Raw genomic sequence first — 19,727 nt, forward strand, 5'->3', positions numbered from 1 at the left:
TGCACTACCAGGGAAAGTCCCAAAACTATTATATCTATGTTTTATGTAAGGTTCATGGTAACCACAAAGCAAAAACCTAGATTAGATACACAAAAGACGAACGGTAGGGGATGAAAGCATACTACTATGAAAAACATCATTCACAAAGAAAGGCAGCAAGAGAAGAAAGGGACAAGGGAAGTACAAAACAACAAAAGACGAACAGTAGGGAATGAAAGCATACTACTATGAAAAACCATCATTCACAAAGAAAGGCAGCAAGAGAAGAAAGGGAAATACAAAACAACAAAAAAAGAACTAGTAAGATGGCATTACTAAGTCCCTGCCTATCAATAATTACTCCAAATGTAGATGGACTGATTTTCCAATCAAAAGGCATAGAGTAACTGGATGGAAAAAAAAACAAGACCCAACTATATGCTACCTACAAGACTCACCTCGGCTTTAAGGACACACATAGGCTCAAAGTAAAGGGATGGAAAAAGATATTTTACACAAGTGGAAACCAAAAGAGCAGGGATAGCTACTTATATCAGAAAAAACAGGCTTTAACTCATAACCTGTAATGGAAGACAATTAAGGTCATTATAGAATGATCAAGGGGTCAATTCAAAGAGGATATAACAATTGTAAATTATATGGACATAATGTTGGAGCATCTAAATGTATTAAGCAAATACTAATAGATATGAAGGGAGAAACAGAGAATATAATAATAGTAGGAGATGTCAACATCTCACTTTCAACAATGGCTAGATTGTACTGAGAGAAAAATCAAGAAGGAAACATTGGATTTGAACTATACTTTAGACCAATGGACCTAGTAGGCATATGTATAACATTTTATTTAACAGCAGAATACACACTCTTCTCAAACCCACATGGAACATTTCCTACATAGATTATATGATAGGTCACAAGACAAGTCTTAGCAAATTTAAGATAGAAATCATACCAAGTATCTTTCTGGACCCCAATAGTATGAAACTGGAAATCAGTAACAGGAAGAAAACTGGAAAAATTCACAAAGATGTGGAAATTAAACAATACACTACTGAACAACCAATGGGTCAAAAGAAATCAAAAGGCAAATTAAAAACATCTTGAGACAAATGAAAATGAAAATGAAAACAAAACACATGAAAACGAATGAGATGCACTAAAAGCAGTTCTAAGAGGGAAGTTTATAGGAATAAATGCCTACATTAAGAAACAAGATCTCAAATAAACCTAATTTTATACCTCAACTTGAAACTTGAAAAAGAATAAACTAAGCCTAAAGTTAGCAGAAGAAAGGAAATAACAAAGATCAGAACAGAAATAAATGACTAGAAAAAACACAGAAAAGATGAAAATAAGAGCTCTTTTAAAAAAACCTGCTCAACAAAATAGACAAAACTTTAGCTACACTGAGAAAAAAAGGCTGAAGACTCAAATAAATAAAATGAGAAACAAAAGAAGAGACATTATAACTGATACCAGATACAAAGGATCATCAAGAGACTACTATGAACAAACTGTCAACAAATTGGATAACCTAGAAGAATTGGATAAATTCCTAGAAATATATAATCTAACAAAACAAAATCATGGAGAAATAGAAAATATGAATATACCAATAATGAGTAAGCAGACTGAATCAGTAATCAAAAAATACCCCAAAAAGAAAATTCCAGGACCAAATGGTTTCCTTGGTGAATTTCTCCAAACATTTAAAGAATAACCAATCCTTCTCAAACTTTTACCAAAAAATTGAAGAGGAAGGAACACTTCCAAACTCATTGCTTGAAAAGTTACCATTGTTTGGCCAAAATTACCCTGATAACAAAGCCAGATAAGGACACTACAAGAACAGAAAACTACAGGCCAGTATCCCTGATGAACAAACTTGAAAAAGTCCCCAGCAAACTACCAGCAAACCAAGTTCAACAGCATATTAAAAGGAACATACACCACGATTTAAGTGGGATTTATCCCTGGGATGCAAAGATGTTTCAACACATGCAAATCAATAAGTGTGATACCACATTAAGAGAATGAAAGACAAAAATCACATGATCATCTCAAAAGTTGCAGAAAAAGCAATGACAAAATTCAACATCCTTTCATAATAAAAACTCAAAAATGGGGTATAGAAGGAACATACCTCAACATGATAAAGGCCACATATGACAAGCCCACAGCTAACAGCATACTCAAGGATGAAAGGGTGAACCCTTTCCCTCTAAGATCAGGAACAAGACAAGGGTGCCCACTCTAACCACTCCTATTCAACACAGTATTGGAAATACTAGCCAGAGCCAATTAGGCAAGAAAAAGAAATAAAAGGCATACAATTCAGAAAGGAAGAAGTAAAACTATTTCCATTTGCAAATGATATGATCTTATATATAGAAAACCCTCAAGGCTCCACCAAAAAACTGTTAGAATTAAATTCAGTAAAGTTGCAGGATACAAAATCAACATACAGAAATCAGTCACATCTCCATACACTATCTGAAAAAGAAATAAAACATTCCGATTTACAATAGCATAAAAAACAGTAAAATACTTAGAAATAAATTTTACCAAGGAGGTAAAAATCTGTACACTGAAAACTATAAAACACTAATGAAAGGCATTAAAGAAGACACAAACATCCTATGTTCATGGATTGGAAGAATTAGTACTGTCAAAATGTCCACAGTACCAAAAGCAATCTACAGATTTTAATTACTATCAAAATTTCAATGACATTTTCCCCAGAAATAGGAAAAACAATCCTTAAATTTATATGGAACCAAGAAGACCCCAAATAACTAAAGCAATCCTGAGAAAGAACAAAGCTACAGGTATCATACTTCCTGATTTCAAACATCATTACAAAGCTATAGTAATCAAAACAGTATGGTATTAGCATATTAAAAACACACACAGACCAACAGAACATAATCAAGAGCCCAGAAGTAAATCTTCACATAGTCAACTAATATTTGAAAGGGAAACAATAATTAATGGGGAAAATATACTCTCTTCAATAAATGGTGCTGGGAAAACTGGATAACCAGTTTTCTGGATAACACACAGAAAAATGAAATTTGACCCCCTATCTTATACCATTCAAAAAATTAACCTAAATTTGGGGCTTCCCTGGTGGAGCAGTGGTTGAGAGTCCGCCTGCCGATGCAGGGGACACGGTTTCGTGCCCTGGTCCGGGAAGATCCCACATGCTGCAGAGCGGCTAGGCCCGTGAGCCATGGCCGCTGAGCCTGCACGTCTGGAGCCTGTGCTCCTCAACAGGAGAGGCCACGGCAGTGAGAGGACCGCGTACCGCAAAAAAAAAAAAAAAATTAACCTAAAGTAAAGACTTCAACATAAGACCTGAAACCATAAAGCTCCTAAAAGAAAACACAGGGTAAAAGCACCCCAACATTGGTCTTGGTGACAATCCTTTGGACATGACACCAAAAGCAACAAAGGCAAACTGCATCAAACTAAAACACTTCTGCACAGCAAAAGAAACAATCAACAAAATGAAAAGACGACCTGCAAAATAGGAGAAAATATCTGCAAACCATTATATCTTATAAGAAATTACTATCCAAAATATAAAGAACTCATGTTGATATAACTGAATAACAATAACAAAAGCCAACCATCTGATTTTAAAATGGGCAGAGGAACTGAATAGACATTTTTCCAAAAACAATATACAAATGGCCAACAGTTACATGAAATGGTTCTCAGTATCACTAGACATCAGGGAAATGCGAATCATAGCCACAGTGATATATCACTTCACACCTGATAGAATGGCCATTTTCAAGAAGACAAGAGATAACAAGTATTGGTGAGTATTTGGAGAAAAGGGGACCCTTGTGCGCTGTTGGTGGGAATATAAATTGGTATAGCCACTACAGAAGACAAACAATATGGAGGTGCCTCAAAAAAGGAACTATTATATGATCCAGCAATCCCAGTTCTGGCTATCTATCCAAAAGAAAGGAAATCAGGACAAAGAGATATCTGCACTCCCATATTTACTATAAAGTTATTCACACTAGCCAAGGTATGGAAACAACTTAAGTGTCTGTCTATGGATGAATGGATAAAGAAGATGTGCTGTACATACACATACATATACACACACACACACACACACACACAATGAAATATTGTTCAGCCACAAGAAAGAAGGAAATCTCCCCTTATGTGACAACATGCATGGACCTTGAGGGCATTCTAATAAGTGAATAAATCAGACAGAGAAAGACAATTACTGTATGGTATCATTTATACATGGAATCTAAAAAAGCTCAACACAGAAATAGAGGTTAGAATGGTGGTTGCCAGGGACTGGGGATTGGGGGAAATGTGGAGATGTTGGTCAAATCGCACAAACTTCTACTGTGGTAATCACTTTGCAATATATTAAGTGTATCAAATCATCATGTTGTATACCTTTAAGTTACACAATGCTTTAATTCAATTATATCCCCATAAAACCAGAAAAAATTAATTAATAGAAACCATTCCTGAGCAAGTCCAGATACTGGATTTAGTAGGCAAAGACATTAAATCATCTATTTTAAATATGCTTAAAGAGCTAAATGAAATCATATAAAAAGAACTAAAGGAAACCATGAGAATGATGTCTCATCAAACAAAGAATGTCAATAAAAAGTCAGAGGTTATAAAAAAGGAAGCAAATAGAAATTCTGGAGCTGAAAAAGCACAATAACAGAAATGAAAAATTCACTAGAATGGTTCAACAGCAGATGTAAGCAGGGAGAAAAATGAATCAATGAACTTAATTAAATATATATAACATTAGGTGGTAATATGTGCTACAGAAAAAAATGAAGAAAAGTGTAATAGGGAGTATGGTAGGTGTTCTAATTTTAAAACAGGATGGTAGGGAAGACTTCACTGAGATGGTGGCTCTTAAGACTTAGAGAAGATAAGGGAGCAAGCCATAGAGACAACTGGGGATGTAGCTGTGCAGAGGCCCTGCAGCAAGAGTGTGCCTGCCACTGTCCAGGAAAGCAAGGGTGCCAGTTATCTGGAATGGACTGAGCCTGGGGGAAAGAAATGTGAGGCGAGGTCAAAGTTTGATTTTATACACATTACAATTGATATCCAGCAGAGATTTTGAGAAAGCAGTAAATATACAAGTTTGAGGTTCAAGGAAAATATACAATTTTTGGAGTCAATGGTCCTTAAAACAATGAAATTGGATCAGATCACCTAGGCAAAATGTATTGATAGCTGGATAAGACACAGAGCCTGGGGTGGAGCCCTGGGCCACTCTAACACTCAGAGGCAGCAAAAGAGGAGGCACCAGTCAAGCAGACATAGAAGGGCAACAATGGAGGACCAGGAGGGTGGTTTAGAAGCTAAGACTTAAAAAATGGTATTTTCAAAGAATATTTAATGCTGTGGGAAAATACTCACCATAGGTTACATGGGGGGGGGAAGCAGCATATGAAACACAATGTTAGTTATTTTTTCTACATGGTAGTGGTTGAGGATTATTATTATTTTCTTCTTTATACTTTTTTGTATTTTCTTAATTTTCAACACTGAACATGCATCACTTTTATAAAAATTCTGACAAATTTATTTGAAAATAAATATTGGAAGGTGGGGAAAAAAAAAGAATCAATGAACCTGAAGACAGGTCAACTGAGATTACCCAGTCTGAAGAGCAGTTAGAGGAAAAAAAAAGTAAACAGAGGTTAAGAGATCTGTGGGACTTCACCAAGTATACCAACATATACATAATGGGAGTCCAAGGGGAAGAGACAGAAAAAGGGGCAAAGAGATTATTTAAAGAAATAATGGCCAAAACATCAAATTTGACAAAAGACATGAATCTATAAATCCAAGAAGCTCAATGAAATTCAACAAGATAAAACAACACAGATCCACAGAAAGACACATTATAATCAAATTGTCAAAGGGCAAGATAGAGAGAATAATCTTGAAAGCAGAAGGAGAAATGTGACTTGTTATGTACAAGGGATCCTCACAGCTGATTTTTCATCAGAAACGATGGAGACCAGAATGCAGTGGGAAGACATATTCAAAGTGCTAAAAGAAAATAACTGCCAATCAGATTCTATATCTGGCACAGTTATCTTTCATAAATGTAGGAGAAATTAACACTTTCTCAGATAAAAGCTGAAAGAGCTTGTTGCTAGTAGACCTGCCTATAAGAAATGCTAAACGGGAGTCCTTCAGGCTGAAATGAAAGGACACGCCACAGTAACCTGACTCCATATGAAGAAATTCAGAACACCAGTAAGTTAATTTCATAGGTAAATATAAAAGGCATTATTAATGTATTTTTGGTTTGTAACTCCTTTTTTTCTGAGTGTTTTAAAAGACAACTACATAAAAAAGTAAATTCTACATCTATGTTGAATGGGCACACAATATATAAAGATGTAATTTGTGGCAACAACATACAGTGGGAGGAAAGTGCTATATAGGAGGAAAGTTTTTGTCTACTCTTAAAACTAAGTTGGTATTAATTTGAACTAACTTTTCATTAATGAAGATGTCAGTTGTAATACACAGGGAAAACATTAATAACTAGACAAAAAACAAGAAAACTAAGACTTGAACATTAAATCAACTAGACCTAACAGATATATACATATATATAGAACAATCCACCCCACAACAGAATATACATTCTTCTCAAGTACATACAAAACAGTCTCCCATATAGACCATATGTTAGGCCACAAAACAAACTTTAAGAAACTTATAAAAAAGAATAAAATCATACAAAGTATCATATCCAACAACAGAAAGAAATTAGAAATCGGTAACAGAAGGAAATCTGGAAAATTCACAAACACATGGAAATTAAACAATATACTGTTAACAACCAATGGGTAAAAGAAGAAATCAAAAGGGAAATTAGAAAATTTCTTAAGATGAATGAAAATGAAAACACTTCATATCAAAACTTATGGGATATATTTATGGGATAAAGCAGTGCTTAGAGGAAAATTTACAGCTGTTAATTGCCTACATTTAAAAAAGAAAGATCTCAAATCAGTAACCTAACAGTCTACTTTAAGGAACTAGAAAAACAGCAGCAAACTAAACCCAAAGCAAACATAAAGAAGGAAATAGTAAAACTGGAGCAGAGATAAATGAAACAAAATAGAAAAACAGAATCAGCTAAACCAAATTTGTTTCTTTGAAGATATCAACAAAAATAGACAAACCTTTAGCTACACTGACCAAAAAAAAAGTATGTTCTTGCTCTCTCAAGCTTGTTCTTTTAAGATATACACATAGGAGGAACCAGTGAAAAGGGAAAGATTTAAGACAGCTATTCTGTTCATCTTCAATAACGCCCAGAACAAGTTACTTGATTTCTCTGATCTTTACCTCAAAATTGAGCCTATGCACAGGGGCATACCTTATTTTACTGTGCTTTGCAGATACTGCTTTTTTAACTGAAGGTTTGTGGCAACCCTGCACTGAGCAAGTCTACTGGTTTTTTCATTTTTCCAACAGCATTTGCTCACTTCATGTCACTGTATCACATTTTGGTAATTCTTACAATATTTCAAACCTTTTCATCATTATTATATTTGTTATGATGATCTGTGATCAGTGATCATTGTTATTACTATTGTCATTATTTTGGGGTGCCATGAACCATGCCCATACAAGATGGCAAATTTAATGGAAAAAAAAATGTGTTCTGACTGCTCCACTGACTGGCTGTTCTACCATCTCTCTCCCTCTCCTCAGGCCTCTCTGTTCCCTGAGACACAATAATACTGAAATTAGGCCAATTAATAAACTTACAAGGGGCTCTAAGTATTCAAGTAAAAGGAACAGTTAGTTGCACATCTCTCACTTTGTATCAAAAGCTAAAAATGATTAAGCTTAGTGATTCTTACACATTGGATCCATTTCTGGAAATTTTCCATTGTTATTACCACACTATTTTAATTACTTTTAGCTTTATAAAAAAAGTTAATACCCAATAGGAAGAGTACTTCCTCATTTCATTTTCAATATTTTCTTGGCTATTCCCAGGACTTCCAGTGAAGAAACATGGAATTTGCTGAAAACTGTGAGGACAAGGGATATATAAATACTTGATGCCACATAGGGGTGACAGGTAAGTCAAACCAAGGATCTGAATTTGCAAGGCAGAATAAGCTCAAAAGGCTATGTATCTTCACAATTATTTTCCTTTTGTTTCTTCTGTTGTCACAACTAATTGTTTTTTAGAATAGTTCAACTATTACTATCACCACTAAATCTATCTTTTGTAATCTAATAAAAATCAAGTGCCTATGATAAGAAAGTTGTGGTAAGCTGGGATCCTTAAAAGACCATGTCAAGCCAAACTTGATTCATGAAAGTCTGTGATGTTGTGACATTTCTGAGATATTACCATTATTAAATACAAAGAAACATTTCTTACAAAATTATGTAAAGTTAATATGGGAAAACACTGATGCTAGTATGTTAAGTAAATAAAGTAGGATATCAAGTTACATATACTATATGCATTCAGCTATGTAAATATGCATAAAGACTAAGAAAATGTACCAAAATGTGAAGAGTAGACACATAATTATGATAAATTTTCTTCTGTACATTTCCAAAATTTTTAAATACTAAGCACATATTTTTATTATGTTTGTTTTGCAGCCAACAAGATAAACCTATGGAATGTTTAAGATTCAAGGGTACTTATTAGTTAGTACTAAGAATAACTAGTTCTTTGTCCTTTTAATTATGCCCCTATATCACTTTCTCAACTACTATGTGAGCTTTTTAAAGAAAAGAACGTGTTTTATACTATATCCAGCACAGGATTAGCCATATACTTCTTGAATGTTATCAAGTGGAAGAGTTGGGTGTGGATTCAAGGAGCTGGGTCTCAGGCTGACACCCAGGTTTGGAACATAAACCATGCTTAATCAACTCTACAAACAGCAGTTATCACATTTTACACTTTATCGGGGCTAAAAGCCCATGGGCTTTTCCTAAAAATAATATAACTTCTGAATCTCATCGTCCTCACCTACTCCACAGTTACCATATGATCCTGGCAATTAAGTAGACACCCAATAAATAACATTTATATCAACCATGTCATATTTGACACCATCTCACTAGATGGGATTTGCTCAAGAATGGGTATGTATTCAGATATCAGGGAAAAGGTCTTGATGCCTTTGAGATGGAACTATAAGAATCTGGTAAGATTTTGTAACTTTGCCCAATAGGACAGATTAAACCAATGGTTCTCAAAGTATGATCTCTGGACCAGCAGCCTCAACATCCCCTGGAAACTTATTAGCAATGCACATTACTGGGCTCTGCCCTAGGCCTACTGAATCAGAAATGGGGGTTGCAGGAATTGAGGTAAAGGGGTATGAGCAGACAGGGGAGGGAGACTAATCTATGCTTTAATAAATCGACTCTTTCTCATGCATGCTCGAGTTTGAGAACCAGTGTCCCAGACCCTCACAAAAATCAACCAAACTGGCTTTTAACTGATTCAAGTCTTCCTGGAGAACTTCTGCTATATTTGCAGTTCACTAATATCTGTGCATAGTCACAACTGGCTCACATCACTGGGTTAACTGAGTCACTAAAAAACTATCATGAGAAAATGGTTAAAAATAATCTTGGGGCTTCCCTGGTGGGCACAGTGGTTGAGAGTCCGCCTGCTGATGCAGGGGACACGGGTTCGTGCCCCGGTCCGAGAAGATCCCACATGCTGCGGAGAGGCTAGGCCCGTGAGCCATGGCCGCTGAGCCTGCATGTCTGGAGCCTGTGCTCCGCAACGGGAGAGGCCACAACAGTGAGAGGCCTGCGTACCGCAAAAAAAAAAAAAAAAAAAAAAAAAAAAATCTTGTATTTGCAAATCCAAGAAAATATGCTCAAATTTTAAGGGAGGCTCCATCTGGATGAATAACAGGTGACTAACATTCTCTTTATACTTTCCTATACATCCTAGAATTTTTGCAATACATGTTACACTTATAATCACACAAAAATGATTTTAAAGTAACCATACACCTAAAAATAGCCTGAAACTTGAGTTGTATGACTTGTGAGGTAACCATTTATTATTCAGCTTTTAAAAAGTTAGCCTTACCAACTTTCTTCCAAGAAAGCTTTCTAGCAATGGCTACCTCTCTCAAACCTGAGTATGCATTATCAGTTTGCCTCTACAAACACTGGACAAAAGTTTGACTAAGCTGAATTTAACATGAGCTTTTTTGCCTTCAATTAACAATCATTACCACCACAGACCAATTACTGAGCACAGCACTAAGAACCCTACATTTTATTTTATTCTGAAAATACTCTTAAGGCAGATATAACTAAATTCTCAGATGAGAAAACTGCTATCAGAGCTAATAAGGCAGGCCAGGACTCAAAATCCAGATCTTTTATTGCAGCTAATATTTCCCTCCAAGTAGAATCGGATTCTAAACTTTCTTTCCAGAAGAGAAGTGGCCATTTTTGAACAAAGAGAGATTCTCTTTGTGAGCAGAGATTCATGAAATCCCTCAAAATTACTTCATAAAATTGAGAATACTTCCTAGGATTTGGGGGTAACTTAGTTAAATGGGCCCCAATAGTTCTACTCAATTAGGCCAGTAAAGTTAACTTACGGATTCCTATTCATTTTGACACTGCAAGAAACACCTGTGAAAAGCAGTAACAGGGTCCAACTTCTGTGTCCTTCCAACTCTTCACCCATGACTCACCTCTGCCAAATGCTGCAGCCGGGTTAGCAGTGGGGTTCTCTTGTCAGATCCAAGGCGTGTGATATAATTTGATCTTTTGCTAAATACGTACAGAAGGTTGAGGACTGCCAGCACCACTTGCATATCAGAAGAAGCCAATAAAGTTGTCAAATGCTACAGGGGACAAAAATGGGGGGGGCGCAAGTTCATGGTATCAGGCATACAAGACCTTGAAAACTTGAAATGCCATGGATTTATAAAGCTATCAAGAAGTTTAACAATACAAAAAAATTTATAAATATTTGAGCACCTACAACATGTAACCTTATACCCAAGCAGCTTACAATCTGGCAGCAAGCCAGAAAGTCCAATTTAAGTTAAAAAAATGTGAACAGTTCAAAATTACATAGGTGTCTCCACAGAAAGAAACAGATTACAAAAGAGACAAATGTAATATATTCTAATACATAGCAGAACTCAAGAACATTAAGCTTCCAACTAGACTAAAAGTATAGACTAAGATAATTTTATGCTCCTTCTGTATCCTTTACAACAAATACAAAATCAGAATTAATTAAAACACAGGGCTCTTCATATAGAAACTAAAAATAACAACAGCTGGTGGCACCTATGACAGTTACAATACAGTGTATGTAACAATAACCCAAGAGTAACTATTTTTGCTTTTTAATACAATCAAAATTCACCAATATATTGAAACATTTGGTTAGTGTTAAAATCAGTATGTAATTTAGCTGGAAATGAACCAAAGTATTTCTGGTTGCTGATTATCCACAGAAGGCTATGGATTTCCTTTTGCAGCTTATCTATTTCATCTTCAACAGACTGCTTAGCCATCCCCTACTTAAAACTTTAGGCACTAGGTCTTTAATTCAGTTATTCCACTTCTCTTCCTAAGCCATTTACTTTCTGTTTGTTCTGATTCTGTTCCTTTAATGAAGACTTAGGAAAAGTAACACATAACAACAGGGCACTAAATCAAGTGATAAAAACTCTAAAGTTAGGCTAAAGGAAGAGAGTTTCTTCTTACACTGATTTTTGACCAATTCAAAAGTTCACTAATTCCTGTGCCCACTTTACTTTTTAAGAATACATAGCATGAAGCAAGAGAGAGGCATGGACATATATACACTACCAAACGTAAGGTAGATAGCTAGTGGGAAGCAGCCGCATAGCGCAGGGAGATCAGCTCGGTGCTTTGTGACTGCCTGGAGGGGTGGGATAGGGAGGGTGGGAGGGAGGGAGACACAGGAGGGAAGAGATGTGGGAACGTATGTATATGTATAACTGATTCACTTTGTTATAAAGCAGAAACTAACACACCATTGTAGAACAATTATACCCCAATAAAGATGTTAAAAAAAAAAAGAATACATAGCATGCTATTAATATACATTTTGGGGAGGGGAGAAGAAATTAAAAAGCAGCACACTAAAACTTAGAAAAGCAATAAGTGCAGTAATGTGTCAAGGAAATCAAATTATGTCTAATATTTTAAAAGTAATTTGGGGCTGCTCTGATAACCTAGGACCAAGATCAATTCCTGTAAATTCCCAAGAATACATCAATACATATATTACATTCTCATTAATTCCTTAAATCTTAAAAGGCAAGGTGAAGGTGACAGTAAAGAACCTTCCCATCAACCCTATGAAGGGTATCTTTAGCCAAGAAACATCCTACCATTGTCTTTGACATTGAAAACCCCAGAACTCCATAATGAAAAGGAAAGAATCATCAGAAAGAAAGAACAATTTCCTTATTCTGGACGTGAACAATTCTAGTTAAGAACAGATCACATAGGCCTGAACCTCTCCTACCTCTATGGAACTATACAGATGCCGGGAAAAGCTGTACTCAATGAGCAAGGCTGTGAAGTTCAACACAGCCAAGAGAAGCATCTTCAGTTGTTCTCTTTCTGGCCTATCACACACGAGCATCCATGACATATTCTCCACTGTCTGTCCAGCGTCTGCCAGAATTCCATCAAAGCGGTCCAACAGATCCACCCAGTGATATAACTCGCACTGGAGAGGGGAGGAGAAAGAGGAAGATATAAGAATAAGGTAGGGCTTCCCTGGTGGCGCAGTGGTTTAGAGTCCGCCTGCCAGTGCAGGGGACACGGGTTCGTGCCCCGGTCCGGGAGGATCCCACATGCTGCGGAGCAGCTGGGCCCGTGAGCCATGGCCGCTGAGCCTGCGTGTCCGGAGCCTGTGCTCCGCAATGTGAGAGGCCACAACAGTGAGAGGCCCGCGTACCACAAAAAAACAAAAAACAAAAAACATACATGTGCTAACACTGGGAGACACCACAAAACCCCTACAGCTATGTCTTCAAAAGGAGAATTCTGGCTACCTCTGAGGTCTAAAAACACAAGGACTTTCCCTGCCAGAATCCACTTTATCTGAAGTGCTCATTTTTAGAGTTATCTAAAGAAGAGTCTTTTAAGCTAAGAGTAAAAATCCTGAGACTATCTCAAACTCATACTGTCAGTCAAACTAAAGGAATTTTGTGGTTGAGATTCTTTATCATCACCTGTATAAACATTCTTCATCCTTGGCTAGCAAAATTTTCCTTTTACATTTCTTTCAAAATTTCCTTGGCAACCATTCACAGGCTAAAAATTACTGGTCTAGAGCTGTGCCAGACACACACTAGATGCTTATTAAGTAATTGCTGAATGAGGCTACCTCATTTTGGTTTCTCTTTTGGGAGTATGGGTTTACATACCTTTCCAATGTTCCATGTTTTGATCTGCTGCAGTTCCAAGAGGAGTTGCTCATCATTACAAACTTTGAGTTTGTCTATTAAGGCTCTGCAGTCTGCAGGCTGAGAAAAACAAACAGGTATTCACAAAAGGGTGTTTTGGAGTATGAGGGAGACACAACAAGGAAGAATAGGAAAAAAAAACCCTTATGTCAATACACTCAATGATTTAACTTTTGATAGAACGCACTACTTAAGTGGAAATTTGCCAGACGATCACTTGAGATTAATACAGAAATCTTATAATGAAACAATCCATCTGTGTATTTTTTTAAAACCTGGATGAACCTGTAGATGTAGACAAACTACTTGGAAGTGTACAGACAACAGAAATAAAGGAAACAAGCTAAATATCAATAAAAACAAAATGAAGGAATCTGTATCATAGTCTGAAAGTTAACCAGAATGCCTGATAAGAAATGTTCAATTAGAGGAACACTGAGGAGCCCTACTGAATTCACAAAGGTGAAGATTAGCACTAGCTATATTTTTCTGCAACATTAAACCGTCCAATTATAGGAGGCAAAGAATTTCTGAACTGTGTAAAACTAGGACTCCATTCTTACTTGGGGTTTCCATTTCCATATATTCCTGCTCTGTTTTACTGATGAAAGGGCCTGTTTGTCAGGTAACAAGGTGTGGGTTCAGAGTTCATAGTAAGTTTCCAAAAGTGGAGCTGGTGGCAGGGGGAATAGAGACTGGGACAGAGATGCTGCTACTAATGGATGGCAGCGGGAAGTGATTACACTTGCTCTTTGACTCTGTAAAGCAGTATGGTATCCTAGGAATGGGCCTAGATTTGGAACCAACCAAATCTGGGTTCAGTTTTTCGCTTGATGTTTACAAAGTTGTTTGATCATGAGCAAATCCAACCTCTTAGCCACAGTTTTCTTACCAGAAAAAAGACCTAAGAACCACCTTGGAAATGTGAAGCTCAAGTGTTTGCATAAAGCACTTATCTCACATAATAGGAGCTTAAATACTGAAAGACAGCTTACTGTTACAAAGAGCATGGACTTTAGAATTAGGTAGTTGGTAAGCTACCTCTTTGAAACTCAGTATCCTCTTCTGCAAAATGAACTTAACGTGACCTATTTACCCAGCAATGTTGTGAGATTTAAACTAGGGGCATTTTCAGCAGCCAAAATGGAACGTGGAACAATAGGGGCTTAAGGGCAAATTTTTTTAAAGCTAAGTCTGAAACCTTTTCTCTCTCTAAAGTAAGCATTATTAAGATCTATCTCAAATTTCTGCGGTAATTAAAGGCATGCAAAATTCTTGGCATAAAACCCTTCAACAAACCAGACCTGCACTTTTTCTTCCTCTCCTTGAAGTCATACAGGTTGAGGGAGAGGTAGTGAAGTAGCAGAAACAGATAACAAAGGAGTGTGAACCACCTGCTCATGCAGTTCACTTGTGCCTTCTGGACCTACCTGGGCCTACTATCAAATATACCACTTCAATTTCTAATGGACTGCAACGATGCAGATCCAATTTTATGATTCTGTGGGTTAGATAACACCCAGTTCATGACAAACATTTGGGTCCTGTAATCATTTGGTATTTCACCATCAGGCATTCAGTCTTTATCAAGGTCCAGTAGCAAGCCAGAAGCTGCTTTTCTGAATGTCAGAATAGCTGTTGGCAGAGAATAGCACGGCCAAACTCTACCCCCTAGGTCTTAAGCTGTGATTCTCCTATTGGGGCTTGCCAGAGGCATCCCACAGCATCTTTGGCTGACACTTAAGTCAGACACCTGGATCTACTAGGCCATAATGTCCACGGAATAGGGCAGCTTACATCATAGCCTGAACCTTCTGCAGTCTTCTCTAGATCCAAACACTACTATCACTTTAGAAGTTATCCAGTAAATGGATCAAAACAGCATGCCTAAATGTAATACATGCTGGCTCCAAAATCCAAAGAGGCACCCCATACACTGTTCCTCTTTCTTCATGGTGTGTGGTACAAGGTGCAGAAACATGTCTCTCACTTTAGAAGGGAAATTTTGACACTTCCCAGAGCTTTGAACCCCTAGAAAATTTCCTGACGTGGCAGGCCCTCAACCTTCAAAGGGCACTCTCTGGCACGCATGTCTAAGGCATCTAAAGTGTTTGTGCTTTCTGTTCACAAGCCCCAGTTAGCATAACAGCATCAATTTAACGTACCAGCACCGCGTTGTTTTATCAGGAGTATCAAGATCCCTATGGACTTTGTAGTCTGCAGAAGGCACCAGGGACAAAAGTATATCTTTACCGTCTTGTCCCTGCTGCATAAATGCAAACTGAGTGTGATTTTCCTTACTCATGGTAGTGCAAAACAAAGCACTTGCCAGTTCAATGGCTGCATACCAACTGCCATGGTTTATATTGATTTGCTCCAATAAAGATGTCAAATCTAGGGAAAAAATCCTCTGCACAGCTGCCAATACATAAAGTGATCAATAAATATCTTTCTTGTGCAGTCACTATGGAAAACAGTATGAAGGTTCCTCAAAAAATTAAAAACAGAACTACCATATAATCTAGCAATTCCACTTCTGGGTATTCATCTAAAGAAAATGAAAACACTAACTTGAAAGGATATACGAACCCCCATGCTCATTGCAGCATTATTTATAATAGCCAATATATGGAAACACCCAAGTGTCCATCGATGAATGGATAAGAAGATGTGGTACATATATACAATGGAATACTATTCAGCCATAAAAAAAGAATGAAATCTTGTCATTTGTGACAATATGCATGAACCTTGAGGGCATTATGCTAACTGAAATAAGCCAGGAATCTGTACGTAAGTGTGACTCCAACAACAAATCTATAACAATCTACTAGGTAAAAGAAAAAGAAATTGAATTTCTCTGATTATCTACAAGGTTGAGTTATCCTGGAAGTTAAATGACTTCAGGCAAGTTTTCTTTTTGCTCTTCAGTTTCCAAAAAATTTGAGTATGTTAACTGTCAAAAATTCTAGATGCCAAAACATATCAAAAACAAAATGAAAAGGAAATGAACAGGTATGTAAAATGAATATACCCAATATGTATGGCGTATTCAATAAGAAACTGACGTTACAACGTCAAATACAAAATAAAACAGCATGAGCAGACAACTAATATAAGGCCAATAAATGTGGAAATATATGTATTAATGCATGCAAATCAGAACAGTGAAATATTTTTTCTCCACCTATTAACAAAAATTTAAAAGATAATCTGCAATGCTGGAGAGGATGTATGAAGACAGCACTTCTCATACTCAGTCTAACACTGAATGAAAAGGGCAGGAGAACTGTCCATGCAATACTGGAATAAATATCAATAGTGATACCCTTGGGTGATACTTGCCAGGTAGTTACAGTTTTTAAAAAACCAAGTGGCCTGTATTTAGAAAATGAACCAACTAATTATGTGCCAGATACTTTGCTGAGCAGCTGCCTCACATCAAGGAGGGAGGAATTTTCAACCCCATTTTACAGCTGTGGAAACCAGGCAAATTAACTCTCAGACACAAAAATCTAGTAAGATTCAAACCCATATCTAATTCCAAAGCTTGTGCTCCTTGAACTACAGCACATGGGGTCTATGGGAGTGTCATAACAATACAATACTGTCTTAATTTCAGAATGCAGTTTAAGCAGGCCAATAGAATATTGGACAGAAGCTGGGATTTCTACTGCTGACAGAGGATCAACTGACATGGCCACCCAATACACAGGTTAATATAGGTTAAGCTGAACTGTATGATTAAGAATCAGTAATAAAGAAAGCTAAAACACTGGCCTCATAAGAAATCTAGTGAGAAAGGTGTTACCACTTTAATTTTCTAGATAACAAAATTGAGAAAGATCCCGCAAATACAGACAGAATTTGAATCCATACTTGCTCTTTCCATTATACCATGCTGCCTTTCAATGCACAGAAACAGCAGCCAGACAGCCTACTTCAGGTACATATAGCTATAAACTGTTTAGTGCTCACTCTCCACTGATCACTAGCTTATTCACCTTTTTAACCAAGGGAAGTTCAAAAGAAAATCTGACTGTTTCAAGACAAGTTGCTATTTTACTGCACTGTGTGTATATAAGTGATGATATATTTGGAAGATCAATATGAGTGAACTGACGGCAAAGATTTTTTTCTGAAATGAAAAAACAGGCAAACTTTTGGATACTTACAGCCTCAGTAGGTGTCTTTTTCAGTTTAGTCCTGTCTACTTTCATGTTTTCGATTTTCTGTTTTATGATCTGAAAAGAAATTCCCCAAAAAGTGAGACTTAAAGCTGCAAGCTTGAGCTCTACATGCTTGGACATAGACAATATAGAACAAAGAGCATGCAAAATGTTTAAAGTAAAATTGGAGTTATGATGCAGGCCAACTCAGAGGCACAGATACCAGGTAAGGAGTGGTAAACAATCTCTCCAAATAAAACTGGCCCACATTCAAGTTACACAAGCCTGTAACCAATTTAAGCCAAAATTAAAATGCCCCCCACCCTGACCTCTCAAACTCATACTTGAAAGTAAGAGTAAAATGTTTTAACACACCTCAGGATGGAAAAATTCACCATATCCTGCAGCTTTTTGGAAAACTCAGCAATTCCACTTCCGGGAATTTACCCAAAGAAAATCATAAGAATGTATATAAATATTTAATCACAAGAATCCATACTGCATGACCATGTATAACAGTGAAGAAGTGAAAAGGATCAAATATCCAAAATAGGGTTGGTTTAAAACAGACTATTACACAGCTGTTAAAAACACTGCACACAATTACATAACAGCAAAGCTGTTCCTGGTGAAATAGAAAGGTTACAAAACAGAATAAATAGTATAAACCCATGTGTAAAGAAAACAGCTTAGAAGGGGTATGCATCAAAATGTTAATTTAATCTAACCAAAAGGATTATGTATGAATTGTTTTACCTGTGCTTTTCTGTATCTTTTACTGTTTTAACCCATAAAGATATATTATGTCATAAGAACAAAGGAAACAAAATACTTTTTTTTTTTCATTAGAAAATGAGGTATAAGACTCCCACTAGAAATATGCTGAGCACAGAACACAATCATTTTACTAAGGTCCATTAAGATGCTCCGGCCAAGGCACAGGAAGAAATAAAGGTTTCCCCCATTAGCAACTAGCACATATGCAAAGGAAGAGGTGAACTGCAGGGCTCTTTACCTATAATAATGTATTTGCTATACAGTAGTCACTGGGGGTCAATGTCCCTCCTCCAAGAAGGCTGGCATAATATATAAAGCTGACCAAGCACAAGTATAAATTTTAGGCAGCTTTTGGTCTAGAGTTAGTCCAACATGCTCAGTATTTTGGAAATAACATGTATTTGTCTGTATGGCTGGCATCCATTCAACCAATGGGCATTCAGAAAGAGTTGGTACAAAATCCAGAATATGTTCTAAAATGTTGCTGTAGGGATCATTCCTGAAGAAAAAAGATGTTTCCCCTCTAAAGTTCACATTTAAGGTATGTGATTCCAGATTACTTTTTTAAAAAATTACCTCAGCATCTAAGAGATTTTAAGCAAGATGCCTTCTGCCAACAATTTCCAAATATCTAAAATGAGGCCAACAGGATCCTGGCAACAATTTGATACATGTAGTGGAAACTATAAGTGAGCTACTTGTACACTTACTCTCAGGTTTGCTTTGTCTCACAAAACCTCACACCAATTACTTAGAGCAAGTGACTGTCACATCATTGTGGCTGTAGTCATTTGTGGAAGGCTATTACATTGCCTCAGCTACAGCAAGTAGCAGTTAGCCCCAACACCATACAAACCTAATCACTGAATTCTCTCCCTCCAAAATTAGGAGCAAAGAAGGTCTGCTCTCTCCAGTTTCATTCAACAGTGTTGGAAGTTCTAGCCACTGAAATAAGGTAAAAAAAGGGAAGTAACAGGTATACAGATCAGAAAGAAATAAAACTGTCCTTATTTGCAGGTAACAAAGGATTATCTAAGTATAAAATCCCAAGGAGTCTACAAAAAACTCCCCAGAACTAACAAGTGATCTCAGCAAAGTTGTAGGATACAAGGTAAACGTACACAGATCAATCATATTTCTGTATACTGGCAATGGACATGTGGACTCAAAACTTTACAACACCGCTCATAATTGCTCAAAAAAAAAATTGAAATATTTAGGCATAAAAATAACAAAGCATGTACAGGCCTTGTATGCTAAA

The 19,727-nt window shown here is 36.7% G+C and overlaps 1 protein-coding gene across 1 annotated transcript in view; it reads right to left on the bottom strand.

The window, feature by feature from the left end:
- The window catches only part of HUWE1 (HECT, UBA and WWE domain containing E3 ubiquitin protein ligase 1), a 142,873-nt gene that overhangs the window by 98,372 nt on the left and 24,774 nt on the right, over window positions 1-19,727 (bottom strand). Inside the window, exons 3-6 of the mRNA XM_065900835.1 lie at window positions 17,696-17,764; window positions 13,482-13,580; window positions 12,572-12,778; window positions 10,752-10,904 (exon numbers count right to left, since the gene is read on the bottom strand). Of these exons, the coding sequence (XP_065756907.1) occupies window positions 10,752-10,904; window positions 12,572-12,778; window positions 13,482-13,580; window positions 17,696-17,740 (504 nt within the window). The 5' untranslated portion in view covers window positions 17,741-17,764. The remainder of the gene's footprint in view (window positions 1-10,751; window positions 10,905-12,571; window positions 12,779-13,481; window positions 13,581-17,695; window positions 17,765-19,727) is intronic.

Source organism: Phocoena phocoena, chromosome X (assembly GCF_963924675.1).
Source record: "Phocoena phocoena chromosome X, mPhoPho1.1, whole genome shotgun sequence".
Lineage (NCBI taxonomy): Eukaryota > Metazoa > Chordata > Mammalia > Artiodactyla > Phocoenidae > Phocoena > Phocoena phocoena.